This window comes from Pristis pectinata, chromosome 31, assembly GCF_009764475.1.
Source record: "Pristis pectinata isolate sPriPec2 chromosome 31, sPriPec2.1.pri, whole genome shotgun sequence".
Classification (NCBI taxonomy): Eukaryota; Metazoa; Chordata; class Chondrichthyes; order Rhinopristiformes; family Pristidae; genus Pristis; species Pristis pectinata.
In genome coordinates this window covers 13,461,417-13,476,436 of record NC_067435.1, presented here as the reverse complement: position 1 = coordinate 13,476,436, position 15,020 = coordinate 13,461,417, and the positions used below count along the sequence as shown (strand labels likewise).

Below are 15,020 nucleotides of genomic sequence, written 5' to 3'. Positions count from 1 at the left end.
TTAGCCATGTGGTTAAGTGGTGAGGAAAGCTTTCAACCAGGAAGCTTTGTTAGTTATGCAAAAAAAGTGGTAAAATGGAATTTAATTTGGAGAACTGTGAGTTAATGCCTTTGGGGAAGTGCAACAAGTCAAGGGAATACCAGTAAATGGGAAGGTGTTCATAAATGGGGAAGGACACAGGAATCTTGGAATTTACGTTCAAAGAATCTGAATGGAAGCAGGGCAGGTAGATTAGGTGGTTTAAAACATACAATGGGGATTCATTTGCACAACTCTGTTTAGAATGCAATCAATGATTGAGCCTCCACAGCCCTCCAGGGTAGAGAATTCCAAAGATTCACACCCTCTAAGTGAAGATACATCTCTTCGGTTCAATGCTAAATGGCCTTTTCTCTAATTATGAAACAGTGACACTTGGTTCTAGCTCTTGCACCTCCTGTGATGTCTATTTTCTGAGATTATAAACTTGACTAAGTAACTAAACAGCAGTTCCAACAGTTTAATGCAAGCCATTCCCCAGTGTTCCGGCTGTGTTCAATCAGTGACGGGCAGTGTATCCAGCTAGTGACCAGTATATGGCGCAGTTTCCAACCAACACTGAGACAAGTGTTCGACAGGTGATCACTGTCTGCTTCTTGTGTTCAAGTAGTCCCTATGTCCTGACACTGTGTTCAAGTAGTCCCTATGTCCTGACACTGTGTCCAACTAGTGACCAGAACCCACTGGGCCCTGTGGCCAACTAGTGATAGCCCCCCACTGGGCCCTGTGGCCAACCGGTGACCAGCCCCCACTGGGCCCTGTGACCAACTGGTAACCAGCCCCCACTGGGCCCTGTGACCAACCAGTGATCAGACCCCACTGGGTCCTGTGACTAACTGGTGACCAGCCCCCACTGGGCCCTGTGACCAACTAGTGACCAGACCCCACTGGGTCCTGTGTCCAACCGGTGGCCATTGCCCCAGTCAAGGCTCTCCAAAGGCTTGTTAAAAATGATATGTTAAAACTCAAGGTCCAGTAGCAAGCGAATGCTGCTCTGATAGAGGAGTAGTAAGGAGGGAATGGTGCATTGTCAGAGAAGATAAATGTAAGAAACAGGAACAGTAGGTTGATTGGCCCCTCTTGTTCCACCTTCCAGCCTTGGCCTCAACATCACTTTTCTGTTCCCTACCCAAACTGGGAGGGTAGTGCTGAGGAGGTGCTGCATTGTTGGAAATGCTGTCTTTCAGATAGGACATTAAACCAAGTGGAAACATGCACCCCTATGATCCCACAAAATTCTCCCGTATCAACTGGCTATAAAGTTTTAGCTGACAACACAATTCAAAAACTCAACTCTGCAGGACCTAGTGACATTCTGAGAACAAGGAAGGCATAGTTAATCTCAGTTTCTTCTCTTTCCAAGAATGAGCTGGTAAAAAGTGAAATAAGAACAAAATGAATAGGGTTAGTGTTAACCCTAGGGTTAATTGAGCCTATTCTACCATTTAAGAAGATAAAGGTTGACATCAGATCTAGAAACTTATTGCTTCCTTGGAGCAACTGATGGTGCCTGATGTTGCACCCACGTATGCTCTAGATTTTCAGCCTATTTATACTCTGAAAGATATTATCAGCCACTATTTGACACTCACATTTCACAGCTGTTTCTTGCTGTTCACTAAGCTACAAGCTTTCATGCCCTGCATTAATTCCGTCTGTCTTTTTGACATACACTCAGTTTATTGGGTATCAGGCTCAATATCATCATGAAGAAGAGAGAAAGTGAAATCAGAGTACAGAGGAGACCTCTTGCAACCAGTGTCAGTGTTAAATCAGCTCAACCCAAAGCTCAGTCCCTCTGGAGCTGCAGGGTAAGACTCCAATTTTTCCTCTCTCTTCAAAGGCATGTTGAAAACCTACAAATTCTGAGCTTCTCAGTGGAGCAGTTGTTGAACACAGGGTCACAAACAATGCTTAGAGATTTTTTTTAGAAAAAAGTTTATTTTTCATTCATTTAATTTTCAGTGAACAGACCCTCAATTGGGCTTCGTACCATTTACTAGTCTATATTTGGCATTCTGTACATTGTTTAATATACATTAAACATTTGGTATTTAATACTACCTTTAGCTGTAGTGTTGCCACTTAAACATTGAAACTGCACAACAACCTATTCGTTCACTTCCATTGAAAGGGGCAGTCCACCCAACTGGCCATGATGACCCATCCAATTCATTCTCATTAAATTCCTCCAAAACAGTATTACTATAGAAAATACATCAAGTGGTATCCACCTGTCTGCTGGGATTTTGCTGTAAGGCTAATTAAAATACTTGACTGTGATTCCACCACTACCTTGGTCAGTCAAGGAAATGCAGGCCACAGCTCAATTTTTACACCCAGATTTAATTATAATTTTAATAGAAAGACAATTCCAACATGTTCGGTGTGAAACTGCACGTTTCCCCAACGATGGGGACAGGAGGTGGGGGAAAAAGGGACACCATGCATTGGGACCAGGGTTCTCTCAAGGATAGACTCTGATTTGGGGACTGACTCCACACAAAGGGTTAAACACTGAGTCAAGAACAGACTGCTCTCTCAATCTTAGAGCTGTGCTGAGGGTGCAAGACTGTGCCAGAGTCTCACAACCCATGGCTCTCTTTCCAACTCCAGTGTCTGGCCGAACAGTGAGAACTCCTGGACAGTAATCACCAAATGTCTGATATAAAATAAATGTTCAGTTGGAGACACCATTACAGTGTGAGTGCAAGGGAGAGGGACAGATGCAAGCAGCAGCACATTGTGGCTAACTCAAAGAATTGTGAAAACAAACACTTTTCTAAGTGGCATGTGTAGCGTTTAAAATAGAACTGAACATGAATGTTAAAGCAGCGATGAGCAGCAGTAACACATCTAGGATCTTCACATATCTCAGAACTAATTCAATGCATCAGCCATTCTTCTGTTGCCAAGGCGATAGTCTCAAAAAGGTTTAGCTCATTGACCAAACCTTTCCCATGGGGTACTGTTTAGTTTATTCATAAATTTTTATGAGATGTGGATGTTGTTGCCATTTATACCCATCTCTAATTGCCCTCAAGAAGGCAGGAATGAGTCACTTTTAAGAACTGCTGCAGTCTGTTTGGTAAACAAGCTGCCACAGTGCCACTGGATAGGGAGTTCCAGAACCTAGGCCCAGCAATAAAGACTGCCATTGTCCATTTATAATGCGCTGGGGTAACAATTATACAGCTGTACTGCTTTAAGGATCACCCGGGTCATGCCAGTATAACCCATCACGCACTGGGTACTGGGAGTGGGGTCTTGCATGGGCATTTACTGTGGACCAGGGATGGGGGTGTGGTCTCAGAGTCAGGGACTCTATTTGGATGGAGGGGGGTGAACTTTTGTCAGGGTCAGGGGCCATGTACTGGGACTTGGTGTAACATCAGGGACAGGTAGAATGCGGGATGAGAGATGATAGGCCTGTTTGAATGGTATGTGTTTTTGGTACCTTCCCCTGCAAAACATTTTCTTTCCTCCCTTCTGCAACACACCATTAACATGTGTGGCCTCCTAATGACCTCTGACCCACTGGTTAAGGTGACAGAGCTTCAAGAGGCTGCAGTCAAGCGATGCCAGTCATTACAGTTGGTGAAATACATTCCAAGAATTGCTCTGGTCATGGTTCACAGTCTTGGCACACCCTTGGATCCCGTTATTCCTGGTGAGGCTGAACAGAATGTCCTTTGGCAAGGTTACTTCCTTTTGTTTGGCTGGTGGCATATGGGTTCCAGGGCAACAAAACATAAATCCCACTGGTCAGCTGATATGGTCAGATTGGGTGTCATATCCAACTCATCCCCCACACTGGAGAGATAGATGGTGTGGGGATTGACTAAGGCCACGTATGGGGAGCTAGTGTGTGGAATGCATGTATTGACTGTGCCTGTGACCTTGATCCTCACCACGTGGCCCTAGTGAACCACAGGCATCACACAAAGGTTGTACATTCTGGCATCATTGGCGAGTCTAGTGCCTCGTGTTTATGGTAAGACCGATCCAAGGTACTGGGGTGGCGAAGCATGGGGAAGCAAGAGTCCATCCGTGCCTTTTTGTCCATCATTGAGCAGCAGCAGAGAACATGCAGGAATGCCCTGCGCATGTCCCTGCTCCTCAGGGTGTAAATGATGGGGTTCATTGCAGAGTTGAGGGTGGCAACGCCCAGAAAATACTCGGCTTTGTACAGGATCTTGCAGTCACTCCCCTCATAGGCAAAGTCCAGCAGCAAGATGATGAAGGTGGGCGCCCAGCAAACAATGAACACTCCAAGGACGATGGTCACGGTCTTCAACAAGGCCAAGGTCTGTGGGGCTGCCGTTTCACAGTGGCTAGATCGCACAATCAGGTAAATCCGCACATACAGGATGACAATGGACAGAAGGATGATGCTGAGGATGGTGATACAGAATAAGATGTAGTTCTTGGAGAAGAGAGGGAGCACGGTGGAGCAACCATTCCGGTGACACATGCAGTTCCAGCCCATGATGGGCAACCCACCCAGCAGCACAGAGGCAATCCAACAGCTTCCAATGAGCAGGCACATTCGACTGTTCTTGTCGCTGCTGTACAGTTTGACCTTCACAATGGCAGCATGCCTCTCAATAGCGATGGCCAAGAGGCTGAGGACTGAGGCTGCCAGCGCAATAAACATGGTGCCCTCTCGGAAAAACCACTGCAGTGGGGTCAACGTCATGGTCCGGCCACCCGAGAATACAAGGTTGAAGATGTAAGCGAGGCCTGCGAACAGGTCCGACAGTGCCAAGTTACCGATGAAATAGAACATGGCCGAGTGGAACTTTTTGTATCTACAGATGGCCACAAGGACCAGCAGGTTTTCAAGGACGATGAAGGAGCACAGAATGATGAAGATAACAGACACAACACTCAGGTCCTGCAACTTGTATTTGGGGTCCTGAAGCTTACCGGTTAGGTTATAATGAAATCTGGTTAAGTTCTTGTCGTAGTAGTTACTGAAGGAGCCCACGGGCATCATGCACGGTGTATGATTCTCAACCATTTCTACAGAAGTCTCTGGCAGCTGTAGGAAGTTGATTCTCTCGAGGGCATAATGGGTCCTGAGTTGTAAGCCCACTGTCAGCCAGAGACGCAAGGGTTGCAGCTTGGATACAATTCTAGAGTGTGAACTTCATGTAGAGCTGCCATTGTGGTTCTCCATCACCTGCATGGTCAAGAAAAGGCTGATTATTAACTGCAACTAACAAACACTACACTAACATTCCACAATATTTCATCATTTTTAATGCTGTCGGAGGCCATGCGGCCTATTGAGTCCATGCCGGGTCTATAGCAATCCCATTTCCTGTAATCTATTTTCTCTCACATGACCAAGAACTCCACCCCACTTCTCCTGCTACCCACGAACACCAGGGGTAATTTACAGTGGCCAATTGACCTACCAAACAGCACATCTTTAGCATGTGGGAGGAAACCGGAGCACCCAGAGGGGAAACCCATACAGTTACAGGGAGAGTGTGCAATCTCCACACATGTATGGCATCCAAGGTCAGGACTGAACCTGGGTCACTGGAACAGTGAGGCAGCAGCACTAACTGCTGCACCTTTGGGGTGTGGATGGAGAGGCTAGGGTAAAGTGAGGACACAAGCTCTTGCCATTAGATTCCATGGCACAGGGAAGGTGGCTCTTTCCTGTGTCCCGCTGCATCAGGCATTGATCCATGCGAGTCAGGTTGCATGGGCCAGATGGACTCTGAACTACATCCCTATAAATGTGGCTCTCCTGTCAGTTTCTAGCTTACCTGACTGTGGTGTGGAGTATGGACAGAAGGTGGACAAGCCTCTGCTACCCGAAATGTTGTCACTACCCCAGAGTTACACCCTCTGCTGCCCATCATTGGCTGTAGCAGATCCCAAGGAGCCTGCTGTCAGCCCCATCCAAACACAATGCTGCAATCACAACGTTTCTGAATATTCAGGTTCCATCTAATCTTATTTACGACTGTTTATTTTCTTCCATAGATGATGCCTGACCTGCTGAGTTCCTCCAGCATTTTTTGTGTGTTGCTCCAGATTTCCAGCATCTGCAGTCTCTCTTGTGTCTTATTTACCAAGTCTCTGCAGGTGAAGTTTCACTTGCAACTTGATTTCACCAACCAAATAATCAACAGCAGTTTCACTGAAAACCAGTCCCTGATTGGTTGGGACTGATTTGGCCTCCAACACCCTTCATCAACAGTCATGTAATAGACTTTGCCTGCTGATATCCAGAATCTCACTAGTGTAGACCACAAAGAAAGGTTTTATTCTTCTTGACCTCAGCACCAGGATCCAGTCAGTAAATGGTCCCCCACTAAGGCACAAGCACTGATCACAGGCCACTTCCAGCCACACAAACTCTCCTGCTCTGGCAGATATAGAGAATAGGCCCAGTGTAGGTGGTGGCAAAGGAGAAGGCAGTGAGCTGGGTGGGTGAAGAGTGATGGAACTGGTGGATGGGGACACAGAGACCAGGTTTGAGGGGTCAGATTTTACTTGAGGAATTACTTTCAAACACTGCCGAGCAGCTAGAAAGGCGGAAGTCACTGATTAGTCACCACAAACCACCTGGATCCAAACACAAATAGCAACTTCAGCATTTCCTCAGACACGTGGCTGTGTAATACTTCCAAAAATAACAATTCAACATTCATACCCTTCCTATAAAACCAAATATTTTCCTCCTTAGGCAGGCCCTCTGGGTCAAGGATGGCACCCACTCCAGTCTATGGGACCCACAAATTCTGCCATAGGTAGGGCAGGAGGTGCTTGACAGAGCAAGTGGGTGGGCAGCATGTGAGATGTTGCACTCCTGCCATTATCACCAGTCTTCCCAGTGCTCCCAACAAAGAGATCTGCGGTTCTCAGTACCTTCCATATGCTCTTGCTCCACTTTGAACAGTCATAGAATCATACAGCACAGAAAAAGGCCCTTCAGCCCAACTGACCAGAGTGTCCATATGTCAGTAGGGATGTTATATTTTTCCATGAATCAACCCCATCCTCCTTCCATCCATCAGGTGATCTACTACTATGGTGTATCTTGAAGTAGAGAGCTTATTTTGGGAGTCTGGTGTCAGTGTGTGAACGACATGTTCATCCACTGAAACTGGCGGAGTGTAATTAGAGCCTCAGTGATGCAACTGTTAACCTGGGAGGCCACACCACATTGGTTTGCTTATCCTGCCAGCAGATTTGGACAATTTTATGGAGACTGCTTTAGTGGTACCTCTCCAGTGCTTTGAGGTGCCTACTATAGGTAGTTCATGTCTCAGAAGCAAACACGAGGTTGGATATCATTGTTGCCTGGTACACCATGAGCTTGGTGCCTGGTAGACCATGAGTTTGGTGCTGGGTGAGAGTCACAGCCATCAAACACTTAGTGCCAGACTCCCAAAGACAGTGCTGGTGCAATGGAGGTGCCAGGGAATTTCACCGTCAATGCCCACTTTCACCAAGATAAGGAGAGTGGTGTGTATTATCTGGGTTCTTGTCACGGACCTTTACAGTTGGGAACTAGCATCATTCAGCAGGTCCTTTGTTTTGCAAATGTTCAGTTAAAGGGACATTCATTCCCTTCGGTGAAAAACTCAGTGGTGCCTTGGAGTTCAGCCACTAAACGTGCATAAATACAAGCATCTTCTGTGAAGGAAAAGATTTAAAAGGGACCTAAGGAGCAATGCTTTTACGCAGAGGATAGTGGGTATGTGAAACAACCTGCCAGAGGAAGCTGTAGAGGTGGATACAATTACAAGGTTTAAAAGTCATTTGGACAGGTACATGGGTAGAAAAAGTTTAGAGGGATATAGGCTAAATGCAGGCAAGTGGGAGTAGCTCGGATAGACACCTTGGTCAGCATGGACAAGTTGGGCTGGAGTGCTGTATAACTGTGACTCGATTGCATCTCAGCAACTGAGCCTGGAGTAAACTTGATTCTAGACTGGAGAGGAGGCAGAGGTTGAACAGTTTCCCATTTGTCCTGTCGACTGGCTTCAGTGAGAAGTTTTCTGGAGGTGAGGTGCAATATTGGAATGAGAAAGATTGAAAAGAAGTGAAGATAGAGCCTTGCTGGACCCCAGTCTGCACTGAGAATGGCCATCCAGTGGATCCACTGATTAAAATCTTGAGCTGTATGTTATCATGTGGCATGTGTAGAAAAGAGATGAATTTCTGGGGTCAGCCAAACTTGATTAAGGTTAAAAAAGGCCTCATATGGTGGTTGATGCTGCTCCATGCATTTTATGTGGTGAACATCATGTCCATTGTGTTTCTTGATGAATAGAATTTACCTTGTGATTTGGGGAGCAGCTCTTTGCCCACAAGGACAGGGGACATTTGAGGAGGTTGCTTGCAATGACTTTGATGAAAGACAGCAGGGAACCATCGCTATAGTTACTAAATCAGATTGGTCATAATAATGATGACCCCAAGGTCCCCTGACATGTCCTTGTGAGACTATGAATGTGAGTCAGAAGTTCAGCATGGATAGTATCTGCTCCTGAGGCCTTGCTGTTTCTCTGTTGATGTATAGCTTTTCCAACTACTTCTCTGTCTGGGGTGATGGCAAAACCGAACCAGAAAGTGTTCAGTGGGATGAAGTCATGGTTGAGGAGTTCTTTGAGGTTCTCCTTCCAGTGAGAGCTGATTGCCTCTGTTCTTGATAAGCTCTCCATTATTCTCAGCCAGCAGCAGAGTAGGACCTTGGGAAATGGCCTGTGGATAGTCTTTAGTACTGAAAGCACTACACACATCATGCTTATTGGCTACTTGCTGAATCTCCTACACGCTATCCGCCCACCATCTTCTTTAGGTTACAGGTTTTTGTTGGACCTAGGCCTTCGGATGCCTGTGGAGTTTTATTTGTTTTCCTTGAAGAATGATGGAGATTCCAATCCAAGAACAGCTTGCACATATGGTTAATTAGCCCTGTATTTCCTGATAATTTTCCATCAAATTAGTCCTTTTTTTTTTACTGGCAGAGAGGTGAAAGGAATCTTTACTGGTCATAATTATGGTGGACTTCAGGCACTCTGGACACATAGCTGGGAGATGTTTGGAATCATCACACTGAATGAGTGGAGCTTTGGTATAGCCAGGAGAGGGATATATACTCTGGAGAGTTGGCACCTTTAGGAGAGGGCAGAGTTGTAGATATTGAAGAAGGTTGTCTAAGGAAACTTGTCTAAGGAAATAGCAGGACACAGACCAGCTGAAAAGTTGGGCAGAACAGTGGCAGATACAATTTAATCCAGACAAGTGTGAAGTAATTCACTGTGGGAAGTCAAATTCTGGTAGCACATATGGAGTAATTGGCATGTATTTTAGTAGCATTGATGTGTAGAGGGACCTTGGGGTGCAAGTCCATAGTTTGCTGAAAGAGGCAACACAGGTGGATAGGGTGGTGAAGAAGACATATAGAACGCTTGCCTTCAAAGGCCGAGGCATTAAGTATAGGAGTTGGAATGTCATGTTGCAGCTGTACAAAACATTGGTTAGATTGCACTTAGAGTATTATGTATAGTTCTGGTCACCATACTACAGGAAGGTTGTGATAGCAATAGAGAGTGCAGAAGAGATTCACTGGGATGTTGCCTGGAATGGAGGACTGCAGTTATAAGGAGAGATTGGGTAGGCTGGATTTGTCCTCACTAGAATGTAGGAGCCTGAGTGATAACCTATAGAGGTTTATAAACTTATGATGGGCATAGATAGAGTTCTTTTTCCAGGGCAGGGGAGTCTAGAACTAGGGGGCAAATGTTTAAGGTGAGAGGGGAGAAATTTAAAGAAGATAGCCTGGGGGGAAAGTTTTTCACGTAGAGGGTGGTGGATACATAGAACAAGCTGCCAAAGGAGGTGATAGAGGCAAATCCAATTACAATGTTTAAAGCGCATTTGGATAGAGAAAGTGTGGAAGGATACACACCTAATGCAAGCAGATGAGATTAGTATAGATAGGTATCATGGTTGGCATGAACAAGGTGTGCTGTTTCTTGCTATGATTCTGTGATTCCGGGGACCAGTACCCTGAAGAGTTGTCACCATCAGATGAGGGAACTGTACCCCAGGGAGAGTCAGCACCTTCAGGAGACAGAACTGTATCCCAGGGAAGGTCAGCACCTTCAGAAAAGGGCAATGTATGCCAGTGTGAGTCAACACCGTTGGGAGAGAAGGAAATGTTGATTGGATGGGATATGCACTTGTGAAATATAAAAACCAGCAAAGAGCAGATGGGTTGAACAGCTCAGTTCTACGCTACGTGCTTAATGTTATATGATGAACAAAGCTATTCACTGAGCTTCTACTTGCTCTTAGTAAGTGGTAACAGTACTGCCACATTTGTGTGAACAATATACAAAATCTGCCTGTCCCATGAGTCAGTCCGTGCTTAATTTCTGGTTGGCAGTCTGTGGTTGGGTAATCCTCTGGGAGAGGGGGAATCATAGGGAATTCAGAAAGAGACACTCAGTCCATTGTGTCTGTGCCAGTTGTGGAAGATTTCCCAGCCTAATCCCTCCTTCCAGCACTTAGTCTGTAGCCCTGCAGGTCATACTGCCCTTTCACACAATCTTCCAGCCTCCTCACTCCCTCTGGATAAAATCCTTATCTTGCCTCTGATCCTTTTACTAGTTATATCAGTGTACCTAGATGTTTGATCCCTCTATCTAGGACCCTCAACTTACACAACTAAGTAAAATTTCTACACATCCCCTTTCCTCACAGCTACAATTTTCCAGTCACGGCAACATCCTTATAAATCTCCTCTTCAACTTCTTCAGCGCAATCACATAATCCCTATAATAGTGACCAAGACTAAACACAGAGCTAAAGCTGTAGCCTAACTACTGTTAGTATTATATACAGTTCTAGTATAACTTCCCAGTTCTTACATTCTATGCCTCATTAATTAAGAAGAACATGCCATTTTCCTTTTTAAAATCGTCATTCACTTGTCCTGCTACATTTAGTGATCTATTTACGTACAAGCTAAGGACCTTTTGTCCCTACCCTGTATACTCCCATTTATTGTTCCCTTGCCTTACTGCACCTCCCCAAATGCATTATCATACGTCTCTGGGTCAAATTTCATCTGCAGCAAACAATCTGCTGGAGGAACTCAGCGGGTCAAGCACAATCTGTGGGAGGACAGGAATTGTCAATGCTTCAGGTCGAGCCCCTGCATTGTTGGCAATTCCTTCTCTCCCACAGATGCTGCTCGACCCGCTGAGTTCCTTCAGCAGATTGCTTGTTGTTCCAGTTTCCAGCATCTGCAGTCTCTTGTACTTCCAAATTTCATCTCCCATTTTTCTGCCCAACTGTCTGTATCATCCTGCAGCCCTGACCTCTCCACTGTCAAGCACACTATTTTTTGCGTTATCTGCATACTCCTTTATCATTCCCCATATGTTTAGCTACAAGTCACTAACGTGGAATAGTGTCTCCTTTAACACTACCCACAGGAGAACCGATTCATTCCAGCCTTCCTGGTCCTACAGTACGAACACTCACAGTGCACGGTACAGCCAGCTTCAGCTGTGTGTGGTTGTGCTGGGAAATCTGGTGTGAGCACCTGTCTTCCACCCTGACCAGACTTGCTGCCTGTTGGACTAATTATCATGGAAGAATCTGGCGGGGAGAGATATGCAATCAAATATAGAAAGAGGGAGACAGAAGCTCCCATCACATCCAAGAGGAAGTGATGAGAGAGACTAGCATCCAGGTAGTCTGTGAACACATGGAGGAGGTGCTGTTTCTCCCTGCACTCACCATGCCACCCAAATCTTGTGCTCAGTGCCCATACCACTCGCCCCAGCCCACCCAACACCAGCCTCTGCACACTGCCTGAGTTTTTACTCCACACCGGATCATGCAGTGATGAGATCCCAGTTTCATTGCTGCAGGAGCAGCAGCAGAGGGCAGGGTTTTGCGGCCAGCTCCCCGCGCACAGCAACGCTCTCAGTAGCGCAACTCTGTTCATATGATGCTACAATAGCCCCTTCTTGGGCTGATTCCACCAGAATTCTTGTTCTTGGATGTACATCCTGAGTTCCAAGCAAGGTTCCAGTGTATATTACAAAAAAGTAAGGGTTTGAATACTGATCCACTGCTAACAACCCACTGCATAGAAAAATACCCATCAACCATTGTATTTTGCTTCCTGTCAATAGACAGTTTTGAATCCTACAGGCTTTAACTTCTTTGACCAGCCAGCCACATGGGATCTTGTCAAAAGTTTTGTTAAAATCCATTTGACTACATCACATGCCCTGCCTTCATTGACCCTGTTACCTCAAAAAAAATCATTAGTCAGCATGATCTCCCTTAAATCCATCCTGACTGTCCTTGATTTGTATCCTTATAAACAAATGTTTGTACCATCTCTTAGAATGGATTATAATAATTTGCCACCAAGGTTAAACTAACTGACCTGCAATTACTTATTTTGTACCTTCATCCCTTTTTAAACAACACTGTAGTAGGCAAGAAGGATTGAAAAATTGTGAGGGCCCCTGCAATCTCCTCTCTTACTGGGACATTTTTCCGACTATGCCTGGCCATTTACCACTTCCAAAGGTGCCAAACTCCCAGTGCCCTTTTTTTTATGCTTATCCCATCTGCTACTTTTCACTCTTTTGCCCCAACGGCATCAACTTTTGGATTGGCCTTATCCCACTTTAGAACCTTTACTCCTGTTTTATCTCTCTTTTTATAACTGTGCTAAATATAACTGAATTAGATTACTTCTACAAACCCTTTGATGTTCCTTCCACCTACCCAGCTTCACTCCCTATAGTTAGATATAAGGTTGCACCTCCACCCCACTGTCCAACCCACTAAATTATTGAGCCTTCTGCATACTGGCTAAAAATGTTCTCCTGAATGCTGTGCAGGAATTCTCTGCTCACTATCTGGGGTAGAAATAACTTAAATTTCTCACCAGTTCAGTTATTGTAAACATAGCTTTGGCCACTTTCTTTACTGATACACCATAGCTGTCCACTTTGCCTCTAATCCTCTTACACTGACTGTATCCCAGTTAAAGCAGGGACATTATATCCCACACTATCACTGCTCTCATGCTTTTGCATATCAGAAAATTGGCTAAAAATTTCCTCCGGACAGTTGGAAGTGTACTAAGACCTCCAAACAAGGTGATCACCCTTTTTTTTCGTTCATGTCATATAAACTAATTTACTGATCCTTCTAATGTGCCATCTTTTCTCACAGCAGTTATTGTTTCTTTAACCATAAGACTATTGAACAGTTCCCTTATACAATGAGCTGGACTATGACCTCACGATATACCTTGAGACCTCGCACCTTATTGCACTGCACTTTCTCTGTAGCTGTGACACTTTACTCTGTACTGTTATTGTTTTTACCTGTACTATATCAATGCACTTTGTACTGACTCGATGTAATTGCATTGTGTAATGAATTGACCTGTGCGATCAGTTTGTAAGACAAGCTTTTCACTGTACCTTGGTACAAGTGACAATAATAAACCAACACCATTACTGCCACCCACCCTCTTATGTTCTCTTCTCTATTTTGTCTGAAAATCCTCTAACCAGCAACTGAAGCTGCCAGTTCTATTCCTCTTTAACACACATTTCGGTATAGCTTGATGCCTTTGGTTATCTCTTGTCACCAGCAGATACAAAATACTGATTGGTGAGAGCCTCCCTGGCACCTCCCCACCCCTCCCCCTCCCCCAGCAGAGTAATGCAGTGGCAGAAGGGAAAAAACCTAACCGGCAGATGATCTCACTGGAGAGTTTAGCCATTTTGATTGTGACGTCAATGAAGCAAGCTGCTTACAGTAAAAGCCATGCTGGGATTTTCCACATTGCTTCTGGCTCAGCCTCTGTGACTTGATCCTAGCTACCTCTACCAGAGCAAGAAATGTTTAGCTACTTCTGTGGGTATAAAGACCTTTGGGAAGCAGAGCTGCAGATAAGGTCACAGTCTGAACAGGAGGAGCTGCCTCAATGTCTTTCAGCGCCTGGAGGTGAATGTGTATCACCACAGTGATAGGCCCCAGACACAAGCCCTGATCAAAGCACCAGCAGCTGTGAGAGCATTGGGGGTGGCGGGGAAAGGGGTTCATCTCCTTAACAGGAAGGCTCATCATTCAGGTCCTAGCATTTCCATGTTGTCTGCAGGAAGCTCTGAAGAACTTTGTCAGACACTCTCCTCCCTTCTCATCCACTCTAAAATTTTAATTACTCCAGTTTGGATCACTGTTAGCATGAAAGGCTGTTGCATTACTGAAATCTCTCTGTCCATTTCAACTGACTTAACCATGCTGGTCACTGTTATAAGGCATAGTCACACTTCTCTAAAGTATCAAAAATGATGCTTTACTTAACACATTGCAACAGTGATACAAGTCAGGGGCTCATCAATGACCCAAGCATTTAACCAATGACGTAACCACTGACATGCAGGTTTCACATCGGCTGCCCTGCAGCACCTTTTATTACTCATCTATTTGCAGGATGTGGACGTCACTAACAATGCCAGCAATTGCTGTCCATCTGTAATTGCCCCTGAATTGAGTGTAGAGGGTCAATCACATGGGTGGGTCTAGAGGCACAAACATATGCATGTTGGTGAGAGCCTACCAAGTATGGACTGCAGATTTCCTCTCCTTAAGGATGTCAGTGAATCAAATGGGTTTAGACCACAATCCAGTTTTATGCTCACTGATACAACTCTATTATTTTAATAAATTATTCAAAAAATTGAAGACCATAAGATATAGGAGCAGAATTAGGCCATTTGGCCCATTGATTTTGCTCTGCCATTCAATCGTGGCTGATTATTTTTGTGAACCTCCTCTGGACCCTCTCCAGGGCCAGCACATCTTTCCCTAGCTACAGGGCAATTTTAATTCCCTAGCTGGTGTGGTGGCATTGGAACTCATATCTCTGGAGCAATGGTTCAGAACTCTGGCTGCAG

At 45.1% G+C, this 15,020-nt stretch overlaps 1 protein-coding gene across 9 annotated transcripts in view; it reads right to left on the bottom strand.

Annotated features, from left to right (window-relative positions):
- Positions 1 to 1,967: 1,967 nt before the first annotated feature.
- The window catches only part of LOC127584911 (sphingosine 1-phosphate receptor 2-like), a 61,551-nt gene continuing 48,498 nt past the window's right edge, over positions 1,968 to 15,020 (bottom strand). For 6 of the 9 annotated variants that reach the window (XM_052041922.1, XM_052041924.1, XM_052041918.1 and 3 more), the window contains one exon: positions 1,969 to 5,224. In XM_052041922.1, coding sequence (XP_051897882.1) covers positions 3,977 to 5,062 — 1,086 coding nt within the window. In that variant the 5' untranslated portion in view covers positions 5,063 to 5,224 and the 3' untranslated portion in view covers positions 1,969 to 3,976. Of the gene's footprint in view, positions 5,225 to 15,020 lie in introns of all 9 variants that reach the window. The other 3 variants (XM_052041915.1, XM_052041916.1, XM_052041920.1) reach the window with 2 other exon arrangements.